Here is a 21,106-nt window from a genome sequence, read left to right as displayed (position 1 = left end):
TGTTCTGGTGTCCACAGAGTCGAGAACCCAGCCCTGAATTATTCAAGAGTAAGAATAAACCAAAACCCTTCCTTCACTTGAGCCCCCCCAAATCTAGTACACCGCTGCCCTGAATCGTTCCTACTTGGCCACCACTCACACAGGTGCTCCTTTTTCCTGGTCTCAGGAGCTACCCACAAGTTCTCAACACATTTACACAAGACAAAAATTCCCTTGCACACACCTGTCCCACCTCGTGCCAGCCTCTCCCGCGCTCCAGCGCGACTCAGCTGCCTCCTCCCTACACTCCGCTACTCTCTGTCCCCTCCGCCACCGGCTCACCCCTGGAACTACAGCAGGGTTTGCTCCGTATTGGTCACTGAGCAGCTGGACAGTTGACCTGCAGCTTTGTGCTTGAAGCAAATCCTCATTTTCCCCTCAAGAGGAGCCCAGGATGTTTAAGACATGGTAAATTCCAAAATTTACTCATTCCTCGGTGAGTTCCAAAAGAAACCACTTTCTCAACAGCCCCGGGCATTTCTTTCCTCTCCCCCAGTTCCTTTTGGGCCTTAGGGCATTCACCTTGCTCCTCTTATCATCAGTTCGCTTCTTTCCTTTGGTGTTTTGCTACTTTCTTTTGTCTTTTGGTTTGTTAGACCTCGAGGCTTCTCAGAGTTTGGACTCTGAGAGCCTCGAATTTAATATTGTTCGTCTCCAAGGACTAGTTTAGGCATACCCCTTCGTCACAGCTCCTCCGTGTTTCCTCCCCACTTCTGTGGCCTGTGGCTTCTCCGTAACAAAAGGGACCCTCCACTGAGGGCGGAGGATCCAAGTTGTTGTTGGCTGCAGAAAGGCGGCCTCTGGCTTGTGACCCTTCCAAATGGTCATGTGATGAGTCAGTGTTTCTAGTATTCTCCCAAAGGTCCCTTCGTGCAGAGGCCTGGGGTGAGTAGCTCATCAGCGCCTACATGGAAAGGAGCCACTCCAGCTGGCTGTAGCAAAGCTCCAAGGGCAACCTTTCACCCCTCGAGAGGTGATTAATCGTTTTTAAGAGGGGTTGTGGGAGTGTGGCGGGAGAACGTCAGTTTCCAAAGGATTGCTGGAATTCAATCCAGAGTGAATATACCCAAGATTATAGCAAACAAAACAAAACTGCAAGGACTCCACAGCTCCCAAAGTCAAGACTGAAGCCACTGATACGGAAGAACCTCCTTACTCAAGGTAGCAGGTCTCCGCGGCTGCAGGTCAGACCACGAAAAAGGACCGGAATAATCCTCCCACCACAGTCTCTTTCTCACCTCCGCACCTTAGAGTCAATCCTCCATCTAGGATTAAATTTTTAAAATAATCACAATCTGGAGACCGTTGCTTGCCTGCCTCATTAAAGCTGGTCTCTGGCATGGGGGCAGGCCTTTTCAATTCAAACCATGACTTGAAGAATTCAAATCACAGTGTTGAGTTTCAAGTTCAAACTGTGGTTTTTTTTGAGAGATGCTGATTATTTTTTCCCTTAAGACCCTTACTCCCCACCCTCAGAAATCCCAGAAGAGGAAGGGGAATAGAACAGTAAAGAAACACACGGAATGCCTCCTAGGAAAGGAGACTTACTCCCGAAGACCCCCAAAGCGGAGATGCTTCCTTGCCCTTTCTCTTTTAAGCTAGAATCTCCCGAAACCACAGTTTGAACTTGAAACCACAATTTTCCTGACACTGTATCAAAGGCTGGTCTTAAAGGAGCCTGCCAATATGCCCAGGATCAACCCTCCTCTCCACTGTTGGGACAGAGCAGCCTTTATTCCCACTGGGTCACTGGTGGAAATGTGGGCCCAGACACTGTGACCCACTGAGCCAAAAGAAGACAGGCTCTGTTTGCTGGACAGAAGGGTGAACCCCAAACGTGTCCTACTCCTGTATTCTCAAACCCAAGGCGCCAAAGGTTTACCTGATTAAACCAGAGGAAATAAAATCAGACTCCAAAGGGCACGTGGCAACAGGAAGCTGGGAGGTGCATGAGGAGCTCCTCGCCCTGGCCAAGGAGCAGCGCCTGGGGGCTGCTTGGCCGGACGCTGTACACGTGTCTAAAATGACACCAGGAAAGGGAGCCCAAGCAACCCCCAGGCCCAGCAGGTTACTAACAGAGGCGACTGGGAATCAAATGGTGACTACAGGGTCAAGAGCAATCAAGGCCACTGAATTTTGAAGACCTGACTCCCGTTATCCTTGGGATCCCACCAAAAACGATCACGTGGCAAAGAAGACGCAGCTGTCGTTTCTCTCCTTGGGAACCGCTGTTGCAGCAGCAAAGGCAAGTGACTACAGCAGCTGCCGTAAAGGAGGGAAAGGACTTTACACTGAACCGCTGCAGTGTGACCGGGTTGATGCTGGGGAGCTGGGCAGCAGGAAGGAAAGCGGAAGCAAATGGATCTTTCTTCTTAGATTCTACTTTATTTGGTAAAACTCGGAAACTAACAACCAATTCACGGCCCCCGACCTTCTTCCCTCTGAAGAAGGCCGTTCCCCAGAGACAAAAAAGGCTGTGGCTTGGGTAACACCCACCACCTCCAGGTTTCAGACTCAGAGCAGCTCATGGCCTGGTGGTCAGGCCTCCAGACCCAAAGCTCTCAGGCAATAGAGAAAGCAAAAGGAAGCTCTCACTTCAGAGACAATGACCCGTCCCACCCCCTTCCCCCCTACCCACAACCTCCCCACACCCCAACCTAAATAAAAAGATAGCAGAGGACAATGCATGAGTGTGATACACACACACACACATACACACACACACACACACACACACACACACACACACACACACACACACGCGCGCGCGCGCGCGCACACACAGAGCTTCTTTTCAGCCCAAGAGCTGCAAACTCCCTCCCTGGAAGGACAACCGGTAACACCAATCAAGGCTTGGTGGTCCAAAGCGATGGCTGGAATCATCTGAGACTGGTAAACATTCAGGGAGAAAATACTTCACCTTCACCCCGTTCCCAGGTCTCCAGTGAACTGGTTTTAGTTCAAAGAAATCCCCATTTCCACACAGGTAGACTGTGGCCTCTGGGACAGCTGGCTTAGGGGAAGGTTTCCCCTGGCCGAGAAGACAGTGGTGGGGGAGGGGAGCAGGGCAGGAGAGCAAAGCCTTCAGGGAGGGTCTGGGAAGGGGGACCCCAGCCCTTGGCTAATGGATCCGCGTCAGCTCCTCCACAACCTTGATCAGGTCGTCGGCGGTGGCCTCTCGCTTCATCCCGCTGCCATCATCGTACTGCAATGGGGACAGGGGAGGACTGTGAGGGCCACTGGGGTGCTCTCTCACCCCCGGGAGGGGCGAAGGGACAGTCACAGCGAGAAGCACCTGTCGGCAGTACTGCCGTGGCAGGGAAGGCGGTCTCATCAGAAACCCACACCTTTCCTTAAAGGTACAAGTCAGCAAGGTCTCCTGACAGCAAAGCTGGTTCGAAGGCCACCACCTGGCATACACTTCTCTCCCTTCCAGAATGTCCCCCAGAGGCACCATCTCCAGTGAACAACACCCCAAAACTCTGCACTGTGGCAAGGTCTCTTCCCTATAGGATCCTGACCCTGCCTCCCATCTGTGGGTTGCCAGAGATCTGCACATGCCCGAATATGCCCTCACTCCTGGAGGTCACACAGGTGAAGTTCCTAGTACAGTGCCGTGACCCTCAGCCACATCCCCTTGCCCTCAGACTCGACCTTCCCACATGGGTAGGAAACTACTTAGAAAGGGCTGCTGGTACTTGGGGGTGGAGGCAGGAGACACCGGCACTCTGGTGTCTCCAGCACGCCTGGCCCCGCCATGGACTTGGGTCACAGTCCAAACACCGCACAGCTCACCTGCAGGTTTGCCACGACCTCCTGCATCTTGGGCCGGCTGATGTCTAGGAAACTCTCAATCAAGTCTCCATCAATGAAGCCTGTGGCCGGTTCTGTCTTTCGCTCAGTATGAAAGGATCTCCAGGTGGACAAGTGAGTTAAGGAACATGCAATTATCTGCAAACAGCCTTACTCTCAGTCATCCCCGCCTCTGCCCAACACCACAATCTAAAGCGATCACCAGGATGAGAACAAGAAATGTTTGCTCTTTAGACAGTTTTGGAACTGAAAGGCCTTAGGTAAAATTATCACCTGATCCAAATATTCTCTAGTAGAGTGATCTTCAAAATGTTTTTAAAACATATCAGGGGCAGCTGGGTGGCTCAATCAGTTAAGCATCCAACTCTTGATTTCAGCTTAGGTCATGTTGTCACAGTTCATGAGATCGAGCCCCGTGTCGGGCTCTGTGCAGACAGTGCGGACCCTGCTTGGGATTATGTCTCTCATTCTGTCTGTCTGTCTGTCTGTCTCTCAAAATAAATGAACATTAAAAAAATACTTTAAGGAAACTACAGATCAGACCGTCTCCTTAGCACAGAGCCTGGCCACATACGGATGTTTTCCACAAGCACTCCAGGTAGTCCGACGTGCACACCCGGGAAGAACCACGCTTCTAAGTGTAACCTTGATCTACACAGATGAATAAACTGAGGCTTAGTGGGAGAAGAAGCATGCCAAAAGCCCTGCTGGGTAGCAAAAGCTGACCCACCAGCCCATCGCCTCTATCGCAGGCAAGAGCTGGGCCGTCCTGCCTTGGAATGGCCCAGAGCCCTCCCGCCCTCCTGCCTGGGGAGGACTCTATCTCCAGGAATAAGCAAATGTCCAGCAGTACTTGGATCCTGGGTGTCACAGGGGCCTGATCCCTGGGCTTCTGGAGCTTTCGGCTTCTTCACTTTTCCCCTCTTCTCCCACCAGCCTCTCTCACAAGAGTTCTCAGACCCTGCTGTCCCCAACAAGATCTCTGAAAGCACATTCCTACGTGGTCATCTAAATTTCCTGCTTGACATGTAAGGTCAGAAAGACCAGAGGCATATTTCAAGGACACAAATAATACATTTCTAAAATGAACCAGGTAAGCTGGGTGATAAGTACATGGGGAGTCACTATACTATCCTCTCTGCTACTGTGTGTTTGAATTTTTCCAGAAGTATATTAAGCACACACACACACACACACACACACACACACACACACTGGGGTGCCTGGGTGGCTCAGTCTGCTAAGCATCTGACTCGATTTTGGCTCAGGTCATACTCTCACGAACATCTGAGATCAAGCCCCGCATCAGGCTCCGTGCTGACAGTGGGGAGCCTGCTCAGCTCTCTCTCTGCCCCCTCCCCATGCTTGCTCGCTCAAAACAAACAGACATTCAAAACAAAACAAAACGAAACAAAACCCACAAAAGTCCATTCCCCATGGGAAGCTAGTCAAGACCGTTCCTAAACAGCAGCAGTTTCCAGAAGCAGCCTAGGGTAATGCAGCTGTCTACCTGTGCTGGGACACGCCCCTGGAAAGGATATAAAGAGTGCTCGATCTTGCCCACACTTTTGATGACTTTATTGAGTCGATTCTGCATGTCCAACAGCAGGTTGTACCAGCTCTCGGACAGCGAGGTCACCAGCCCTGGAGAAGCAAAGGGAGCCGTGAGCCGCAGAGCCCGCGGCACACTTCCTCCTCCGAGGGCAGCCCGGGGGAGCCACGCGAGGAGAGCCGAGCTCGCGGCGGCCTCTGCTAGCGGACGCCTTGGCAGCGGCCCACCGCCGTCCGCGTCCCTCCGAACGGGGGTCTGTGCCGCAGCATGCCCTGCAGGCGCCCGCCTTACCAATCATGCCGTTGACTGTGCCGAAGAGCACCGAGCCCTGTGTGGGCGTGGAAGTCTCGCCCAGGTTCTGCATGACCAGAGAGCCGTGGCAGAAGACGTTGACGAACTCGCCCAGGTGGAAGAGACCGACCTCCTGGAGGTGCTGGCGCTCCTCGTCGGTAGTGGCAGCGCTGAAAGGCAGTGTGAGAAACTCGCTCCCTGCACCTCCCGTCCCCGCCACGGACCACACGCACGGGACACCATGTGCTCCGCGTCCCTGGTGAGCCCACGCACGCCCCAGCGGAGGAGGCGGCCTGGAGACACCGACTGCTGTGGCTCTGACTCCCTCGTGGAAGAACTCTACCTCAGCGAGGAGGCGTGCTGACACCGAGAAAGGACCCGACGTCCTCATCCACCACTCGGGGGCCCTGCCCCCCGCCCCGCCGTCCCCAAAGCTGGTCACTCACCTATCCTTCTGACACACAAACAAGTTAAAAGCATTTTCAGCCCCTAGGAAATTGTCGTCATCCAAGATTTCGACAGCACTCATCCAGTTAGGATTGAAGTCTCGAGCAATCTTCAAATAGGTAAGGTACAACAAGAAAATATAATCAGCAGTGTGTAACGGAAGCGAGTTCTCCGACTGGTCTTTTGGCCAGAGGCCAAGAGCCCGCACCACGGAAGAGACGGCCCTGTGTTTAACGACTGCCGCTCTACAGAGACGCTACCCCCCATCTCCGGCCAGTGCATCCCAGCTGGTTGCAGCTGAATGGTGAGATTCAAGTGCCGGGGGAGGGTCCTCCGAAAACACCTAACCAAAGCAGAAAGGATGCCCCGGGAAAAACCTGCCCCCGCTGGGCTTGATTACCCCTCCCCACCGCAGAAACACTCGCGGAGGCCACATCGTGAGAAGTCTGCCCCCACCCCAACTACCTCTTCAAAGTTCCCCTCCATGGGCTTGTAGGCAAGCAGCAGCACTGAGCGCATCAGGTCGCCCACCAGGATGAAGTCGCCCTTGGTCTTCAGGTAGAGGGCCATGATGTTGTTGTAGTGATTGCACTCGGTGCGAAGCTCCTTCTCTGTTGTCCACTCATAAAGCCGCACCTGGGAAGGACATCCCGTTTCTCTCAACCCGAGGGGCCCCAAACCTCTCGGAACGGCCCCCGTCCCCCTCTTCAAGCCTCCATGTGCAGCACCATTTACCGGAGTGCAGTGTGGGAGGAGAGCCGGCTTGCTGCGGAACTTGCGTGAATATTTTATTTTGGTATCACACACTTACGAGATACGAAAATAGAGTGAGCACGTCAAACTGGTAATAAAAAGTTTTCCTTTACATAAAAAAAAATGAGTCCAGTGTCAAGAAAGATACCAAGTAAACAGCAACGCAAGCAATACTAAAGACACAACAAAAGATGGTCTTCTCGTGACTGACAGTTGAGAACTGACCTACAGAAGTATTTCTGGAGAAAGAAGATCCATCTTGATCAGGAAGGAACAAGATCACCTCCCAAAGAACCGTCTTTTCTGAACCCTTCTCAGAACATATGTTCTTAGAATATTCTGACGTGAACCCAATGAGCAGAGAAAATGGAACAGAAAGTCCAACAGAAACATGGTCAAATAACTCAAGGACTCTTTCAAATAACTGAAGGCTCAGGTCTTTATCCCAGGGTCGTGGGATCAAGCCCTGCATTGGCCTCTACACTGAGCGTGGAGCCTGCTTAAGATTCTCTCTCCCTCTCTCCGCCCTCTTCCACTTGCACGAGTGTGTGCGCTCAAGAAAGAAAGAGAGAAAGAAGAGAGAGGAAAGGAAGGAAGGGCCCAAAGAACTAGATCTGTGGCCACCCCTCCACCCAAAGAGTTTTCCCCCTTTTTTCTTCTCCACTGCTATGTTTTTTCAGTTACAACCACACCTCCAAACTGATGAAGATGCTTTACAATCCAGCAGACAAACAGATACATATTCGGCACAACCCAGTCAGAGGACTCCACTCCCTGGAGAAGCCTGCCCTGGCAGACCCCCAGGATCCAGGTGGTCCCGCCCAAGGCTTCGGCACATACAGGAACTGCTGGACAGAATATACTAGGCCATGATTTCTCAGGGTATGTGTAAAGAAACCGGATTCCAAAGAGGTGCCTGCCCTCCAAGAGTCACATGTGACAATTACAATGGCTACCACACCTCCATCGGCAGGGTCATGGGTACCCAGAGCCCCCTATCTTTGGGTAAGCCCACTCCAAGAGTGGAGTAAAAATGGGGCCAAACACTCAACATGCTCCCGGCAACACCCCCCACCCCCTTCACTCTCCATTCACAGTCTGTCTGCTCTGGAGACAGTCAAAACCAAGGTCAGACACCACCAAAAATCCAGGATGTCCACTCTTTAACCCAGCAGGTTCTGTCTAATATGGTAGCCACTAGCCACAGGTAGCTACAAAACACCTCAAATGTGGCTAGCCCAAACTGAGATGTGCTTTAAGAGTAAAAACACAAAGCAGGTTTTGAAGTCTCTGTATGAATAACTCACAAAATATCTCCCTAATAATTTTTGCATTGACTACGTGTTGAAATGGTAGTTTGTACCTATTGGGTTAAACACATTCCTCAAGTCAATTTCATGTACCCTTCACTTTTACTCACATGACAACAAGAAAGTCTAAAATTACACCTGCGACTCCTATGGGAGCTCCGTTAGACAGCAATGGTCTAGCCACCTCCTCCCTAACCTCGCATCCCCCCTCCCCCGCCCCCCACGTCCCGCGCACGGGCTCTGCACCCGCTTGCTGGAGCACAGTCCCTGGGCAGCCTCCTCTCTGGCCAATCCCCTTTCTCTCAGACGTGGCTCTTTTCACAAGGACTCCAAGCCCTCTCAACTTCTCCCTGCCCCTGTCCCCTGTACTGCCGAGGCTGGAGGAAAGACAGGCTTCCGAGCACTCCCAGCCGGCCCTTTCTCACCTCCATCCTGCCTCCTCCCTGACGTGCCATCCAGAAGCCCAGCCCCTCAGACTCTGCCAGCCCCAGAGCAGCCATGCACACCCCCACCCCACCACACTCCCCCACACAGCCTTCCTGGGATCCTTGGTGACTTTCACATTCATAGAAAAGGCCCAATACCGACTCCTTTCCTCTCCTCACCCCCCTCTCCTCACGTATCTTGTCCATCCAACAGTCACCCTCAGAACCTGCCACTACACGGTTCCAGAATCTTGTGTCCTTGGTCTCACCGCCTCTCAGGCCGCTCACAGACAGCGAGCTCCTTCTACTTCCCAGTAACCGGATACTCTCCTGGTCCGCGGCCCTCCAGGTCCTGAGGCTACGAGCCATACCTCCTGAACCCTCTACTCCCTCCGTTTCCACCCTTTCTCTCAGCTCCTTCGGAGGGTAGACACAACCAAGCGGACCGGTGCTTCCGACATCTGGGGCCCACACGGACAATGCGTCCCACCTCCCACCGGTCTACTCAAAAACACAGCTCCGGCACCTCGTGTCTCATGGACCGTTCTCGTCCACACAGAAGCGTGGAGCCGTGTTTCCAAGCTTGAAAAGCTAACAACTCTCTTGTCCTGCCACCCCTGCAGTCACCCCATTACTCTTTTCTCCCTTCAACACCAACTCCCTGAAAGCGGTTCTAACGCCAGCAGCCCTCTCCTCCCAGTCCCGGTCGAACGCTCCTCTCCCAGCTTTCCACCCCACTGCCCACCCAGAGTTGCTCTGGCCGAGGGCAGCAATACCTTCCACGGTGGCAAAACCAGAGGCCAACTCGTAACCCTTACGTTACCTGACTTCTGACAGCACCTGTAGTTTATCAATTCGCCCCCACCCGAAATTCTTTCTGTGGCTTCCAGAACAGTTTTCTCTCTTGGTTCCTCTCCTGCTTCATTCCTCACCCTTTCTGCGTTTGGCTCGTTCTTCCCCATCACCCCAACTTATGGGCCGGAGGATCCCAGGGCTCGGCCTTCTGGTCCCTCCTCCACCCACTCTCAGCATGTGGATGATCTTGGGTGACCTCATCCACGCTGCTGGCTTATTTATTTATTTTAGTGTTCATTTATTTTTAAGACCGAGAGAGACAGAGCATGAGCGGGGGAGGGGCAGAGAGAGCGAGACACAGAATCCAAAGCAGGCTCCAGGCTCTGAGCTGTCAGCACAGAGCCCAACACAGGGCTCAAACCCACAAACCGCAAGATCATGACCTGAGCGAAGTTGGACCTTAACCGACTGAGCCACCCGCGCACCCAACACACTGCCGGCTTTAAGTGCCGTGTCATAACCGCTGCCCTGCCATCTCTAGCCCATCCGGCAACCATCGTGACATCTTCACTAACGTGACTACTGAGACCCATGAGGTCCAAAACCAGGAAACCTCTGGTTTCCTCACTGGGACATAGAAAAATACCTTTGGTCTCTGCCTCCGGTTCCTGACCTAGCATGCTAAAACCCTTGTAACTAAAACCCTTGTAACTTCCTAAATGAGAGCAGCATTTTACACTGAGCTCCTAAATCCCCCGGAATTTCCCGGGTGACAAGAGTCCTTGGTTCTAATGAGGTGCCTCTTGGTGGTTCCTGGATAGTTCAGGATGTGGGCCGGTGCCCATGATTAGGAGCCTGGACCTGTGGGCCCCCTCCCCCATCCTCTGGGGAAGGGAGAGACTGGAGATTCAGTTAATGATCGATCGTGCCTGTGTGCCGGAGCCCTCTCTACCTTCTCCAGCGCCCCTGCTCCCAGAAACCAGCCGCTGCTGTCTGCATCAGCACTACAGCCTGACAGATCTCACCGCTGCTGCCCTTGGGCTCCTCCGGCCTTTCCTAAGATGTGAAGTGATCTTTCCAAGACAGAAGTCCAACCACATCCAAGCATTTGCTCAAACCCTCTAGAAGTCTCCATCATCCTCACGGTAAAACCCCAAAGTCCTTAAACAGCCTATCAGGCCCCTGGCTGCCCCTCTGACCCCCCTGCCTGCCCCAGCTCGCTCCCACGCAGACAGCAGGACCGCTCCTACCTCCTACTCCTCGCACTGGGCTTCTCCGAGACACAGGCATGGCTTCTCCGTCCCTCAGGAACCTGCCCGGATGTCACTTTCTCAGCAAGAACCGCCCCCACCCCCAACCATGTGATGAAATAGCAGTCCCCACCCCATGCTCCTTCTGGCACTTCCTCAGTCCCTGCCCCACTTTTATCTCTCATCGTCTCAAGAACAGATACGTGTACTAGCTGCTCGTAGGTCCCAGAACCAGCTCTTTGTCCACTGCTACATCTCACACCTACAGTGGACTGTTTCACGGAACCAGTGCTTCCGGGACGTACCGAGGATAACAACACGGCTTGGCTCACCTTGTTCCGTACAGGTGGAACAGTTCCCCGCCATGGCCCACTCGCAAGCACGGGGACTGCAGCCCGCACCCTGTTCTCAATACCCACAGCGCTCAGGATCTGATAGGCACGGGGGGCTCCCGTAGCCAAGGCCAAGAGCTGGGCCAACCCGAGCTCCCCAGATGCCCAGCTGTGCCCTCCATCCCCCGCACCCTGTCATCCTTAGCATCTGACACATAGGCAGCCTCGGGGAACGTGAGAGAGACGTGCTCTGTAGACGATGGGGTGCAACCCAGGGCGTGACACCAAGCGGCCTCACCGTGCTATTGATGCTGGCTAACAGCTTCCCGTTGAATTCCACCATGGAGTACACGGCCCCTTTCACCTCCTTCTCAGCCACAGTCTGTAGTTTTCCTGAGGGGAGAGAGAAGAGACTCTGAGTCTCCTTTAGGAGCCCACACTTTAACTCATCAAAAGAACCCTGATTCCCCCTCTGGCTCTAATTCCTGCTCCCAAACCACGCATCTGAATGCAGGAAGCAGAGTCAGTGTCTCCTGGGGTTAACCACCACCACAGCTATGAGCCCCAACAGAATGTGCAGCGACTCCACGCTGTGTCCAAGATCTGCCGCCCCCAAAATTGCAGCTCCGACTCCCAAGATGGAGACCACATTCCATCTCAGCCATCTGAGCTGAGATTTTGGGGTTGATAGTGAGTCCTGAGAACCCTCTTGGGTAGGGGAGATGAGAAGAGACAGATGTGCACACGAAGCACTAAAGCTGCAACAGGACCCACACGGCTGAGCAACCAAGTGCAAAGCAAACCTAGGATTCCTCTCCTTCTGGCTGCTCGATTCTCTTACCCGTACTTCACCTCCCCCGCCCCTGCCCCCACCCGTCTTCCCTTCAAAGAGTAGAAAAGGAAGAAACGCAAGCTAGATTTTACTTGTGGGTCTGCCGCCCCCCTCTGTGAAAACTGATTCAGATCAGCAGCAGCTTGAGTGGCAGAACACAAAGTCTCGTGGCACAGCAATCGATCCAGGCTCTCCCGCCGTTTCACCAAGGCCCTGAACCCAAACGGTCTCACTTTCCCGGGATGTCAGATCTCTCAAAGGCTGGGGACAGTGCCCACTTACCGTCGGAATACTGAAAGACCACGATCCGACCCTGCTTGGGCTCCGCCTCTTCGGGATACACCATGGCCGTGCCCACGATGAAGTACGTGTTGGGGTCTTTGCCCAGCTTGCAGGAGACCAGGCTGAGGGCATACTCGTTCTGCAGAAACTGGTGGGCATGAAGCACTGGAAGGAGACCGGGAGGCGTGACTGGTTGCTGAGCCCCACACACAGGTACCCCTGTGCTCCAGGGAGGCCCCCAGCCGGGCTCCAAGCACGGTGCGGGTGGTGCCGGGACGCCGCCTCCAGCTGCTCCTGTCCCCTCAGCCTGTCTCCGCCCCTCACCAGCCTGTGCTGACGGGAGGCGGCCCGGCACCCTGGACTCCGGGCCAACCCAGAGGTCCCACCCCTCCTTGCTTCTCCTCCTCCTCCTCAGATGGTCTGCCACGAGGTTTACCCAACTTCGGAACCTATGAGAGCCCAGAATCGGCTAGCTGAGGGAGGAGGACGTGGGCAGCAAATGACAGAAAGAGCTCATCTGCACCTTCGAAGGTGTGCTGGTCGATGATGAGGAGGTTGTGCACCTCCACCTCTTCTCCAAAGGAGGTCTCGTGAGGCGCTGTGCTGCTGGAGAACAGCTTGCTGGAGCTGACACTGCTGGACAGGGCCTGAGAACACACAACGCACGCGCCCTCTCAAAAGGAGAACAGGAGGGGGCCTGCCAGGACCAGGGGACAGAAGTGGATCTGAATGAGGAAATCTCAAGGTTGGCAGCTCGAGGGGAGCCAGAAGAACAGAGAGCTTCGGAGAGGACACGGGGACCGAGGATAAGGAGCCAAATCCCGTATAAAATTGCCACAGCAGTCCAACACAGAAGAGCCTGAGGGTCGCTAACGGCCATTAAGACAGTGATGGCAAGTCACTCGAACAAAGCGAATGAAGAACTAAGGCAACCTAGCGAGGCGAGAGACTCCAGCTCCGTCGATGGGAAGCGCAGGAAGCAGGTGAAATAAAGACAGGTGTAAAGACCTTATGCTCTGGGTTAAGGAGAGATGGTTCCAGCACAGACATCTGGGAGCAAGAAAAGCAGAGAACACACGGAACTAAAGTGTCAGCTAACACCGCCACTGAGTCTATCACGTGGGGCCGCAGACTGGCACCCGTATTTCACAGATGAGAAATCTGAACTTTAGGCTTGCCCAAGGTCACACAGCTAGCAGTAAACCCTGAAGACAGTTCTGCCAGACTCCAGACCCCACCTCTTACCTGTTATGCTAACGCTGCCCCCCGTTACTCATACCTACGAAGCCCTCAAATTGATGAACCAAGAGAATTACTCATCCAGCAAGGCTACGGACTAGCAAAATCACGGACTTCCACACTTATCCCAAATTCTTCTCAACCCTCTGATGAGGGTGCCAAATCCAGCTTGCTGCCTGTATTCATAACACGGTGTTACTGGAACCCAGCTATCCTACCTGTGTCGACGGCTGCTTCCGTAACGGCCGACTGGAGGAGTCGTTCCCACAGGGCCGACAAAGCCGCACCCATTATGTGACCCCTTACTGAAGAGTTTGCCAGCCCTGCTGTGATGCCATCTTTCTGTGTCCATGCCCTCACCTGGGTGCTGGCACTGGGCCTCAGAGCCGTTGTGCCCCCACTCGTGTCCTGGACTTCAATCCGGCTAGAAAGGACCCCGAAGCACTGGGACACTTCCTGATAGCAGATCTTCCTGGAGAACAGGTGTGGACAGTGCCTCTCAGAACAGGTCTGAAGCGCCCACACCAACGCCCAGATGGCTGAGCTCCGCGGCCCTCCTCCCCTGGCCCTCACCTGGGGGATTCGTAGAGGGGGACCGTGCGAATGTGCAGCTTCTGGATCTCGTCGATGGTGCCAATGGTGAGGGTGCTATTGTTGGCCAGTGCCAGGCTGGAAAGAAGGGTCTGGGTTTAGATTGAGTAGACCCAAGGAAGGAAAGGATTCTACGAGGCAACTCCGTAAGGGGAAGAAAAACAAGGCAGAATTACACTAGCTTACTCGTTAGTGGTTCTCAACTTTGACTCTATGCTAAAAATCATGAGGGGGTGGAGAAGGGGGCGATCTTGAAACATTCAGATCCCTGGTCTCACTGCCACCCCCCATCTCACTAATAAGTCTGGTTGGGCCTAGGCTGAGATTTTTTTTTTTTTTTAAACGTTTATTTACTTTTGAGAGACAGAGTGCAAGCAAGGGAGGGGCAGAGAGAGAGGAAGACAGAGGATCTAAAGTGGGATCAGTGCTGACAGCAGAGAGCCTGATGAAACTCACAAAACTGTGAGATCAGGACCTGAGCCACTCAACTGACTGACCCACCCAGGGTTGAGATTTTTAACTACTTTCCATTTAATGCTAAAAATGTAGCTACAGAATCTACAACTAGGATCCTCAAAATCTCATTTGCATCAGAATGAGCGAGAGTGCTGGGCCCCACCCCCAGGGTTTCTGATTCAGTGGAGTTTACTGGAGCTGCTGGGGGGGGGGGGGGGGGGGGGGGCGTGGGGAGGATCATACTATGAGAAACCCAGCTCTAGAAGAATACACAATCATTTCTAAATCAGGGGTTCAAAAACCAACTAACCATCTGAATCACTAGGGAGGTTTCCTGAAAATATAGATTCTAGGGCTGAACCCCAGATCTACTGAATCAGAATCTGAAAAGGAGTCAAAAGAAATCTGTACTTTTTATAAAGCATCCCACGGATTTCTAATGGGCAGCCAGAGCTGAGAACCTCTGTTCTACATTTCTCACCTTAGCTATTTACACAGATTCAACTTTGGGAAAAGGCTAGAGGAAAAGGGTTTGAGGAAAACATCATGATGCCCTCCATCAACGGCATCTGTTGAAGAAAGAAAAAGAGGCTCACCTGTCAGGATAGCCATCAGAGTTGAGGGGACACATGTAGTTGACTTCCTTGAGGTTGACATTGGAGAAGACCAATTTGTGGTTGCTGCTGTAGATGACAGTGGGGCGGTCAGAGCAAGCAAAGACGTTGGTGGTAGAGAGAGAACGGAAAGTCCTCAATACCGTGGGCTGGGTGCCCAGAGTCACCTTCTTCCGATCGCTCAACAGGCCTACAGAAAGAACGGCATCAGGACAGAGAAGGACAGGACACGGGACAAACAGCTGAGCCGTGGAGGTTCAAGAGCAGTGGGCCGAGGCTAAGGCCACTAACTGCTCACTCCTGATTTCTCAAAGACTCCCCGTCCAAAGTGTTCTGCTCACCCGTCTCAATGTTGAGCCCGAAGTAGAAAAGTGCCCCGTCTCCCAAGGCACAAAGGAGGTAGTGGCTGCTCTCAAAAGTGGTCATCAGGATGGAACGAGGAATGATCTCTGTGGGAGAGGGGCACGTCAAGATCTTGCTCCACATTCTGACTTGGATCCCAACCCCTAAAGGGTCCTCAGGAGACACCTACCTCCACCCAGCATCTCTTTGTGCAGTAGCTCAAAAGAGGGCAGCTTCAAGATACGTGCAGAGATGTCTGTCCACAGGCCAATGGCACAAAGAGGGGACAGCCCGTTGCTGTCCCCCAGTGGGGTGATGTCCAAGCAGGCCACTTCATGTTCCATCTCTGTGTGGCTGAACAAAGAGGAAGATGGCAGAGGAAGGACTCCGAGGATGAACGAAGACCCAGAGAACAGGAGGGGAAAGGCAGAGCAGACCGACCAGCACACACCTGATCTGCCGGAGCTCCTGAGGGTGGATCTGCAGGTAGTAGAGGGCCCTTCCCACGGCCACCACCACCTGGCTGCTGTTGCAGGAGGCCACGCTGATGTTCTTGCCCTGAGGCTCCTTCCACTCACTGACCAGAGCTTTGGGTTCTTGAGAGACCAACCTCACAGATGCTGACGTGATCTAGGAAAAAAAAGAGCAGTGTCTCCAAGCACCTGCCGGGATCCATCCACAAGGAGGAAGGTGGTAAAGGCTGCCCTAGTGGAGCCCTAAAAGTAAACTAGGGAAGTCCTCTCTGCCATGTATTTTTCTTCCCCAAACACCTAAAACGATTAGTTCCGGTAGATGCCATCTGTCGCTGAAGCCCTGAAGAAGGCTGGCTTAAAACCACTTCCAGCTGACATACCGGGAAAAAAAGGTAACCTGATTCATTCTGATGAAGTCTTGGGAAAACTATCAACAGAGGAAGACCCTGTGACTACCGGCCTAGCAGTTTTTCTCAAACCAAAAATCAGTCTTCTAAAATAGTCAAGTTCTTTACTATACACGAACCATTAAAATGCTTTAAAATTTGGAGGCTCCGGGCTGGCTCGGTCGGTGGAAGAGTGCGACTCTTGATCTCAGGGTCATGAGTTCAAGCCCCATATTGGGTGTGGAGATTACTTAAAACTAAGATCTTAAGGGGAGGGGTGCCTGGGTGGCTCAGTCGGTTGAGCGTTTGACTTCGACTCGGGTCATTAACTACTGGTTTGTGAGTTCGTGCCCCGCATCAGGCTCTGTGTGGACAAGCTCAGAGCCTGGAGTTTGCTTCGGATTCTGTGTCTCCCTTTTTCTGTTCCTCCCCCACTTACACTCTCTCTCTCTCTCTCAAAAATAAACATTAAAAAAAAAAATTAAAAAAAAAAGTCTTAAGGGGAGCCTGGATGGCTCAGTTGGTTAAGCATCTGACTCTTGGTTTCGGCTCTGGTCACGATCTCACGGTTCGTGAGATTGAGCCCCACGTTGGGATCTGTGCTGACAGAACAGAGCCTGCTTAGGATTCTCTCTCTCCACCCCTCCTCCATCCTCTCAAAATAAATGTTAAAAAAATAAAACCCTTTACAAAAGGCTACGAAATTATGTTGAACTAAGTTTAATGAATCTATTTTATCACTGAAATAAAATAAAAAGCAAGTTGATGACAGTGTAATGTCATTGATTCATCTCACCTATCAAAACTGACTTCCTATTTAAAGAGTAAAGCCCTTTAATAACAGACACACGAGCTGGTGCCAGTCTTCAGGCCACTAGTTAGAAAACACTGACAAAGCAATGAATCAGTATCTGGGCATCTCCCACACTTGGTCCAGAAACCAACAGAACCTTCTCTCTGGCTTTTACCAAATCCACCACTGCCTGCTGACTAACAGGAAGACCCAAGTGGATAAAAAGATGGAGACAAGTTCATTAATCCTCGGGCACACAAATGCCATGCCCGACACTGGCAAACACTGACAGTTAAGGAAAGTGCAAAAGGTTGAGAGGGATGTGCAAAAAGTGAAGAGAGCCAGGGGTCACTCCAAACTGAAAACAACGAAGGCGTGGGAAGGCGCTCAGAAATCAGGCTCCCGGGGCTAACAAGCGCAAAAAGGACACCTGACCCCCGTGTCACATATATATTTAAAACAAAATCAGAACACAGTAAGTTCTGGTTCTAACAACGTGGAGAGTGTTGCTGACAATCATATATGGACGGGAGCATTAGAACTAAATAGGTGTGTATTACTATTAGAACGAGAGAAAAAAATACGTCTCATAAAATAAGCATAATTAGCGGTTTGCCCAAATATGGCACCCCAAGCCATAAAAATGTTACGATCCCAGTCTATAAAAGAGAATGTGAATAAATACGATATACATACATTTCAGAAAAAAACAAAGTTAAAAGGAACAACTCCAAAATTAACCCACCACTGGGTGGTAGGTCATCGAGTAATTTTAATTTTCTTTCCCTAGGATTCCTGTTACTTTTAGAGTCATAACAATGACTGTCTTAAAATCCTGTGGTGCTCTAGACTGCACTGTAGGTCAAATTCAAGTAAACAGCGCTTGCCCCTTTCTCAGTTACCTGGATAAGTTGCTGATGAGCCACGTTGCCACAGAAGAAAGTCTGCTGATCATCCACGAAACCCATCAGTTCGGTTTCCTCCACCTCCTCTCCGTTCAACATGAGAACTCTGCGGCAGAAGGGAAGGCCCAGGTCAGCCGGCCTGGCTTCCCCACCTTGCACCCTTCACAGGAGCACCTGGAGCTGGCATCAGACTCACCCTTACCTTGTCTGGCCCACAAAAGAGAGCACCAGAGTGTCATCAGTCTCCCGGTTAGGATCAGACCGCAGTGGCCACAGACCTGGAACAAAGATCAAGGAGTAAGACACAGAACACAGCCCAACACTCGGCTCCCCACATCTAAGGAAGGGCAGCCTGGCCCCAAGGAGCAGGAACTTTGTGGAGTCCGTCCTAAAGCTGAAATACCCACTCTGTTCTTTCCTGGCTTTAAGACCCTGAAGAAGTAATTTTTAAAACTGTTTTGAGCCTAATATTTTTAAGTTTTTCCTTTAATTTGGAAGAGGAGAATACATTTCCATGACTCAAAATCAAAATCTGTTCTTAAAATGTGTACACAGAGGTTCCATTCCTATACCTCTCCCTGAAACCTATCCGCCAAATAAGTCATCAATAGTCTCTTGCTTATTCTTCAAAAAGAATTTATAAGGAAATTGGCAGTATTTTACAAGCAAATACAAATACAAGAGATGTCTGGCTGTCTCACTCCGTGGAGCATGCAGCTTCTTGATCTCAGGGTTGTGGGTTCGAGCCCCATATTGGGTGTCGAGATTACTTAAAAATAAAACCTTAAGAAATATGTACGTACATACATATGCACATACACACATACGTATACACACATAAGTATACATACATATACACATATATACACATACACACACACACACACACACGTATACACACACACACACACACACACACACAAAACAGCCTAACGTACACTGTTTGGCACCATACTTTTCCGCTTTGTATTAAGCCCTTATCAAAACTGAACAGTACTTTGTCTTTAACAGATGCACAGCATTATACAGACACAGCAGTTTATTATTAAGTCTTATCTGATGGACACTTTTTCAGTATTTTGCACACAATCCCACAACAAATGATCTTGTATTTATGTCATTCCATACATACGAAGGTCTATGGGCTAGATTCCCAGAAACAGGATTGTCTATAAATCATTAAATGCGTGTGTAGTTTTGGCAATATTACCAATTAACATGCTAATTTCCTCACAGCCTCACCAACAGTGTTGTCAAACTTTTGGATTCTGGTCACCTGGTGAAGAATGGTATTGCTACTCAGTTCGGATTTGTACTTCCCTTATTACAAGTAAGGTCCATTACCCGTCTATGCGTGTTCTCCTACAATTTGGGGACAGGAATTTTGGGGGATCCCCTTTATAGAAATGTTTGGATAAATGAGGGAGGGTAGGCCTTTATCTATAAGGTGAAGTACAAACATTTTTATCTGGTGTGCCATTTCTCATGACTTAACCTTACAGAGTTTGGTTTCTGCCATGCAGAAGTGTTTTACTTTTATGTTGCTGAATTAACCAATCATTCCCTTTGCTTCTGTACTGGAGTCATATTTTAAAAGACCTTCCCCACTAAATTATAAAGGGGGGGTACCTAGGTGGCTCAGTCGGTTAAGGGTCTGACCCTTGACTTCGGCTCAGGTCACGATTTCGCGGTTCCTGAATTCAAGCCCCACGTCAGCTCTGCACGGACAGAGTGGAGCCTGTTTGGGATTTTGTCTCCCGCTTGCTACCTCTCTTTCAAAACAAATAAAAATTTTTTAAAAATAATAAAACAAATAAAATTATAAAGGGATCCAACTTTTTCTTTTAACTTTTCTATAGCCGTTTTTTAAAAAAGAAATTTTTATGTTTATTTTTGTACAGTCTCCTTTTTACATGAAGTCTGATCCATGTGGATTCTAGTAAGGTATACAAAGTACAGCACAGATCCAAACTCATCTTTCCCCAGTTGATGACTGGGAACACCATTTATTAAAAACCATTCATAAAAGAATCATCTTGGGGCATGTGGGTGGCTCAGCTGGTTGAGTGTCCGACTTGGACTCCGATCATGATCTCATAGCTCGCGGGGCTCACTGCTGTCAGCACACGGCCCACTTAGGATCCCCCATCCTCCTCTCTCTCTGCCCCTCCCCTGCCGGTGCTATCTCCAACATAAATAAACATAAGAAATCATCTTTGAGGCCCGTGGGTGCCTCAGCTGGTTGAGTGTCCAACTCTTGATTTCGGCTCAGGTCATGGTCTTACAGGTGGTGAGATTGAGCCCCTGGTCAGGCTCTGTGCCGACAGCACAGCACCTGCTTGGGATTGTCTCCCTCTCTCTTTGTCCCTCCCCAACGCATGTGTGATCTCTCTCTCTCTCTCTCAAAATAAATAAACTTAAAAAAAAAAATCATCTCTAGCTCACTGAACTGAGACACCACCATTGTATACTTAATTCCCACATGTAACTGTGTCTATTTCTGGACTTTTTAAAAATTTCTGGATGTTTGAGTTTTTTTAATTTCGGGAGTTTTGCTCAAGGAACGCTGCCTGTTAGTGCACCGAAACCACACTTTTATTCACTGAGGTTTAATGGCACATTTTAGTATCTGGTAGGGCTAGTCCCATCTCCTGGCTTTTCTTGCTTCTCCCTTTTCCCATTTGGACCTTGGGTTATCTAGGTCAAGAAAAAAAAAAACAAAACCTGATATTTTTATTGAGATACATGAAATATAAAAATAGGTCAAAGACTACTTTACAATTTCATTTATAGCATGTTGGCATGTCTTTTTTTCATCTGACCAATCTATCCTTTGAACCTTTAAGGAGTCTTTTAAAGTTTTCCCTGTAGAAGTTTTGCACACTTTTTATAAAGTTTATTCCTTGGTATTTTGCCTTTTTACTGCTATTGTAAATTGGCTCCTTCCCTCCACTATACCTTCGAATGGACTGTGTTTTCACATGAAAGCTATCAACTTTAGTACGTTAATTTTATATCCTACTACCTTAATGAATTGTTGTGTAGTTTTCCACTCAATTCTCTTGGGTTTTGTAGTTTTATGATCTCTTCCTTTCTAACTCATAAACCTCTATTTCTTTATTTATCCGTTTCCATCCTCTTATTTAACAGTCTAAACTTTTTTCTGATGTGTCTCTCTATGTATGT

At 50.6% G+C, this 21,106-nt stretch overlaps 1 protein-coding gene across 2 annotated transcripts in view; it reads right to left on the bottom strand.

Annotated features, from left to right (window-relative positions):
- Positions 1-2,404: 2,404 nt before the first annotated feature.
- The window catches only part of DDB1 (damage specific DNA binding protein 1), a 29,538-nt gene continuing 10,836 nt past the window's right edge, over positions 2,405-21,106 (bottom strand). For both annotated transcript variants that reach the window (XM_047823682.1, XM_047823683.1), the window contains exons 11-27: positions 18,123-18,198; positions 17,918-18,026; positions 15,815-15,993; positions 15,554-15,717; positions 15,363-15,470; positions 15,004-15,211; positions 13,934-14,029; positions 13,721-13,832; positions 12,645-12,768; positions 12,122-12,286; positions 11,306-11,400; positions 6,608-6,778; positions 6,142-6,251; positions 5,696-5,865; positions 5,394-5,496; positions 3,835-3,958; positions 2,405-3,244 (exon numbers count right to left, since the gene is read on the bottom strand). In XM_047823682.1, coding sequence (XP_047679638.1) covers positions 3,161-3,244; positions 3,835-3,958; positions 5,394-5,496; positions 5,696-5,865; positions 6,142-6,251; positions 6,608-6,778; positions 11,306-11,400; positions 12,122-12,286; positions 12,645-12,768; positions 13,721-13,832; positions 13,934-14,029; positions 15,004-15,211; positions 15,363-15,470; positions 15,554-15,717; positions 15,815-15,993; positions 17,918-18,026; positions 18,123-18,198 — 2,198 coding nt within the window. In that variant the 3' untranslated portion in view covers positions 2,405-3,160. The remainder of the gene's footprint in view (positions 3,245-3,834; positions 3,959-5,393; positions 5,497-5,695; positions 5,866-6,141; positions 6,252-6,607; positions 6,779-11,305; positions 11,401-12,121; positions 12,287-12,644; positions 12,769-13,720; positions 13,833-13,933; positions 14,030-15,003; positions 15,212-15,362; positions 15,471-15,553; positions 15,718-15,814; positions 15,994-17,917; positions 18,027-18,122; positions 18,199-21,106) is intronic.

Source organism: Prionailurus viverrinus, chromosome D1, assembly GCF_022837055.1.
Source record: "Prionailurus viverrinus isolate Anna chromosome D1, UM_Priviv_1.0, whole genome shotgun sequence".
Taxonomy (NCBI): Eukaryota; Metazoa; Chordata; class Mammalia; order Carnivora; family Felidae; genus Prionailurus; species Prionailurus viverrinus.
The sequence above is the reverse complement of the archived record's forward strand: the minus strand, read 5'-3'. Positions and strand labels throughout refer to the sequence as shown.